Below are 4,879 nucleotides of genomic sequence, written 5' to 3'. Positions count from 1 at the left end.
AGCCTGTAACAGGGAAGCAGCAGACCCCTCAGCTGGTACTTCACCTATAGAGACTAAAGAGTTTGGGGTTCGATGGTTTGTCATTTCACGTGTGTAACAGTCTTAACAGCCTAACCTTAATATATCCATACCCAACATATTTGTCTGTTGTCATATAACCACGGGCGGCAGCCAAGCCCCACACAGCTACCTGCCCTACTGCCCCCCCCAGGAGCTGTTTGGAGAGAATAAAAGGGTAAAAGTAGGAAACTCGGGCTCAGATAAGGACATTTTAATAGTTAAAAGCAAAAGCTGCCCACAAGCAAAACGTAAGGAAGTCCTTCCCATCGGCAGGCAGGTGTTCAGCCGTCTCCAGGAAAGCAGGGCTCCATCTCACCTGACTCTTGACTTGGAAGGACAAACGCCATAGCTCCAAATGTCCCCTCTTCCTCTTTCTTCCCTGCAGATTTTATTGCCAAGCACATACTGTACAACGTGGGGGAGGGAGGCTCTGCCCCATCGCAAGCCCCCCCGTGCAGGGGTTGGGGGGGAGCCTGTGAGTGCCACTGGGGGGGGTCTGCTGTGCTCTGGCAGGGCACTGGGGTGTACTGGGAATCACTGGGAGGGCAGCGTGCTATACTGGGATGGGGCTCTGGGCCACGCTGGGAATCACTGTGGTGCCCTGGATCATACTGGGACTGCTGGGGAGGGCACTTAGCTATATCGGGAGACGTGGGGTGACACTTGCAGGCTCTGGCTGTTTCAGATGTCGGTATCGTATTTTCATCTTCACATCTCTAACCAGGACTGGCACTGGAGGAAGTCGAACTTGGCAAAGCTCACCACGCTTTCGCCATCTGTACCCCGTGTAGTTATGGTAACCCAGCTGCGCACTTTCGTGTAGGACCACCCGGCGAGCCGAGTGCTCTTCCAGCTGTCTGGGCTGTACTGGGAGTCAGTAGGAGACTTTGGGCTCTACGGGGAAGGTGCTGGGCCACACGACATGGAGCTGGACCATACTGGGACTCACTGGGAAGCAGTGGTCCATTCTGGGAGGCATGGATCTAGGGCTCTGGGCTATGCTGGGGAGCATGAGGAGGCTCTGGGCCATACTGGGAGAGTCTTGGGCCATACCGGAAGGTGCTGGGAGGCATGGGGGCATACTGGGGAGGAGGGTTCTGGGGCTGTGGGCTGCGCTGGGAGGCGGGGGGAGCTCTGGGCCATACTGGGAGATGGGGGGGAATATTGGGGGGGGACACAAGTGGGCACTGGTGCATACCAATGCTTACTGGTGGACACTGGGGAGGTGGAACGTGTGCCACATATGCACATGTGACAGAGTGACTGAATGAGTGAGTGGGATTGGCTGGTGCTGCTGGTGGCCAGAATAAAAGAAATGGCAGGAACGGGAAAAAAAGGGGGGAATGGGGGATAAAGCAGGGCAAAAAGCAGGGAGAAAGTAAGGAAAGAAAAAAAAAAAAGAGATAAAAGGGGGAGATAGGGGAGAATACGTAGACAAGTGGGAATAAGGGAGTAACTGGGAAAATGACAGGATGGAGGAAGAAACTGGGGCAAGATGGGGAAACGGGAAAAATGACAGAAAATGGAAGACATGGGTAAATGGGAAAAAGGGGGGGAGGAGCCGGGTGAAAATGGGGGGAATGGGGAAAGAAATGGGGCAAAAATGAGTGAAAATGGGGAAAAATGTGGGGAAAAAACAAGAGAAAAGGGAAAAACAGTGAAACACTGGTGCACAAATGGGCAAACAGTAGGGAGAAAACCAGGGCAAAACCAAAGGAAATGGGGGAAAACAGGGTAAAATGGGGCAGAAACAGGAATACCCCAGGGGAAAACAGGAACATAGAAAACCGAGAGAAATTGTGGGAAAACAGGAAAAATGTGGGGAAATGGCTTGGGAATGGGGGGAAAGGAAGGAAATGGCGGCAAAGGACTAAACCCAGGAAAAAAACAGAAGAAACTTGGAGAAAGTGAGGGAAATAATGGAAAACAGAGAAGAAATGGAGAAACAGGGAAAACTGGGGAAACGGGAGGGACAAACCCAGGCACAAACAAGGGAGAACAGGTCAAAACCAGGGGAAAAAAAAAAGGCAAACCCAAGGCAACAAGGGGCAAAACCAGCCAGTTACGGGGGTTGGGGCAAGAACTGGGAGAATAGGCCAAAACAGGGCAAGCAAATGCGATCAAATGCCAGTCTGGGTCGTAACTCTTCAAGTAGGATCCCAGTATGGCCCCAACACTACCAGCGTGGACACAGCGCTCCCAGTATGATGGCAATGTGAGCTACACTTAAACTAAGATCCTAGTATGGACTCAGTATTCCCAGTACAGTACCAGCCTGGGCTGCACCTCTCCAAGGATGATCCCAGTATGGGCCCCAATCCCAGCATTGCCAGTATGCAACCTAAGGCCCAGTATGCACTCAGTATGGGCCCTGAGGCTCCAAGTGCAGCTCCAGTGCATTCCCAGTGTGACCCCCAAGGTTCCCCCAGTGCTCCCAGTAAGGGCCCTAAGGCTCCCAGTATGGGCCCCAAGGCTCTGACTGCTGCTCCAGTGCACTCCCAGTACAGGCCCCAAGGCTCTCAGGGCACTCTCAGTACAGGCTTCAACACTCCCGCAGTGCACTCCCAGTGTCCCCAGTATGGGCCCTGGCACTACCAGTACAGGCCCCAGCGCTCTCAGCACATACCACCAATAAACGGTTTTCGCTTCAACCCATCCTGGTGCCTCCTAAGGCTGAACCTCCAAACCCTCTGAATTTTTCCCCAGAGTAACTTCACCAGCCTTGCCTCTGCCTTTACTGGTGGACAGGCGAGTTGGGTCACAGGATCAGGCCCCCCCCAGTGAACTCCATCCGCTGCCAAGGTAAGAGAGAGAGAGAGAGAGAAGGGGGGTGAGCGGGGGGACTCTGCCGGCCAGGCCAGCGGGGACCCTGGCGTGCAGAGCAGCGGGGGTGGGGGGACCCTGGCATCTGGACGCACCTGTGGTGGGGCGACAAAGGCCAACCAGTCGGAAGGGCGGGTGGGCAGCAGCCCCATGGCCTGGCACTTGTAGAGGGCCAGGGCCAGCCCCAGCCCGTTGCCCACCAGGAACACCAGCCCCTGGAGGGCCCGCCGGCTTGAGCTTTCCAGGGCCTTCAGTGCTGCAGGGGGAACAGGGTGGGACACTGGGACTGGGGGACCCCGTCACTGTCACCCACGTGTGGCACTGCAGGGGACCGGGGTAATGATGAGTGGGGAGCAGCAGGGGAGCATCATGGGGGAAGCGGTGGGGGAGGCGCAGGGTGGATGGCATGGCGATGGCTGTTGAGGAACGCATGGCAGTGACAACGTAGGGATGACTGTCACATGGGTGACTGTTAGGGGGTGTGGGGCAGGGTCTGACATACAAGTTGACTGCCACAGGGTCAGCTGGGGGGGGGGGGATGCATGGGGGTGAGTGATGTGGGGGTGACTGTTAGCGAACACGGGGGAACAACTGACATGTGGGCAACCGTTCAGGGACGCGAGGGGGTGACTGTCACAGGGACAACTGTTGGGGGACACATGGGGGCAACTGACATAGGGGCAACTGTTGGAGGGGAACGTATGCGGTGGGGTCTGTTGCAGGGACCACTGCTGGGAGATACGTGGGGATGAATGTTGCCAGAAGAGATACGGGCCAGGGAACCACCACAAGTATTTGGGGGAACCGTCACGTGGCAGAGGATGACCACGGGGGATCACCCAGGGAGCTGTCACGCGGGGCTGTGGCGTGGGGTTGTACTCACTGGCAGAGAGGGACATGAGGGCCTGCAGCGGCCGCCAGCCCATCATGCACACCATCATTGCGGGGAAGATGGAGATGGTGTTGCCGGCCATGTACATGATGAACAAGTTCATGGGGATCTGCTTCAGCGGCGCCAGTGCCACGTCCCAGCAACGCTGCAGGAAAGAGGCCAACGAGGCGTCCGCCATGTGGGGATACCTCGTACCCAGCCATGGGGGACGGGGACGATCCCCTCCACGGGGGAACCGGGCGTAGGGGATGTCCCTCTCCCTCCCGGGTCCCCCCCCGCCCACCTTCTCCATGAGGATTTTGTCGCTCTCGTGGACGCCGCTCTCCCCCAGCTGCCGCTCGGCGAACCCCAGCGGCCCGCGGCCCTCGGCGGCTCCGCGGGGCCTGGGGGTGGGATAGAGGAGGGCGGGTGAGGCCAAGGAGCTCCCTGGACCCCCCACATCCGCCCCCCAAATCCCCCCTCCCCCCACACCCCGGAGCCTCACCGCCCCCCCGGCGCCGCCGCCAGCTCCAGCGACCACTTGAACCGCCGGCCCCGAACCGCCGCCGCCGCCATCCTGCGAGCGCCCGAACAGGAAGCGGAGTCACGGGGCGTGTCCCGGCAAACAACCCCGGGCGCCTGGGGCCTACGCGGCGCCTTCGCTACGCCCTACCCCATAGCAGCCCCACAGGAACCCCGCAGACACCGACCACCCCCACCCCGCCCAGCCCAGCCGTACAGCAGCCCCGCGTCCTTCCTTATAGCAGCGCCACAGGCCACCCGCGCCCTGCAGCTCCCTCCCGGTCCGTTCCTGCCTGGAACTAAAGGTTCCGGCCGCGGGTTCCGGCCGGGGCCGGTGGCGGGGACGCTCTGGCCACGCCCCCCCCAGCCCGCGGTCGCTCCATCTTTCACCCCCGGCCCGCCTTGTTGCAGCCCGTGTCGCGTCCTTATGCTGGTTTGTACTTTTTTTTTTTTTTTTTTTTAAAGTTCTTGCGGTTGGCCTCTTTATTATTTATTTACTTCTCTCTTAAGAAGGATTTTGCTCTTCGTATTTTATTTCTTGGGTCTGTGGTTTTTTATTTCTTTGGGTTGGTTTTTCCTTTCTCTCTTTTTTTGTTTTTTTGT

At 58.0% G+C, this 4,879-nt stretch overlaps 1 protein-coding gene across 3 annotated transcripts; it reads right to left on the bottom strand.

Moving 5' to 3' along the window:
- Positions 1-256: 256 nt before the first annotated feature.
- Positions 257-4,491, bottom strand: LOC121081480 (ER membrane protein complex subunit 4-like). Of its 3 annotated transcripts, none has more exons than XR_005825707.1 (6): positions 4,260-4,487; positions 4,059-4,158; positions 3,767-3,920; positions 2,979-3,139; positions 2,687-2,854; positions 257-439 (listed from the first exon to the last, which is right to left on the bottom strand). XR_005825707.1 is itself a non-coding variant. In XM_040580554.1 (6 exons), exons 1-5 carry the CDS (start codon positions 4,328-4,330, stop codon positions 2,819-2,821), a joined length of 522 nt encoding a protein of 173 aa, XP_040436488.1. In that variant the 5' UTR covers positions 4,331-4,491; the 3' UTR covers positions 257-439; positions 2,787-2,818. The 3 variants fall into 3 exon arrangements, 2 of the variants coding, with proteins under 2 accessions (XP_040436488.1, XP_040436487.1); XM_040580554.1 differs by having other exon boundaries at positions 2,787-2,854; positions 4,260-4,491; XM_040580553.1 differs by having other exon boundaries at positions 257-2,854.
- Between the last annotated feature and the right edge of the window lie 388 nt (positions 4,492-4,879).

The sequence above is a fragment of the Falco naumanni genome, chromosome Z (assembly GCF_017639655.2).
Source record: "Falco naumanni isolate bFalNau1 chromosome Z, bFalNau1.pat, whole genome shotgun sequence".
NCBI classification, from domain to species: Eukaryota; Metazoa; Chordata; class Aves; order Falconiformes; family Falconidae; genus Falco; species Falco naumanni.
This window is presented reverse-complemented; position numbering and strand designations above follow the sequence as displayed.

What these genes read in the sequence shown, in the direction of transcription:
- LOC121081480 (XM_040580554.1), bottom strand. Translation starts at nt 4,330, where the DNA reads ATGGCGGCGGCGGCGGTTCGGGGCCGGCGGTTCAAGTGGTCGCTGGAG. An exon ending in ACAAAATCCTCATGGAGAAG is followed by an intron (nt 3,921 to 4,058) that starts GTGGGCGGGGGG and finishes TCTTTCCTGCAG; the next exon opens with CGTTGCTGGGACGTGGCACT. An exon ending in CCTTTGTCGCCCCACCACAG is followed by an intron (nt 2,855 to 2,978) that starts GTGCGTCCAGAT and finishes TTACCTTGGCAG; the next exon opens with CGGATGGAGTTCACTGGGGG.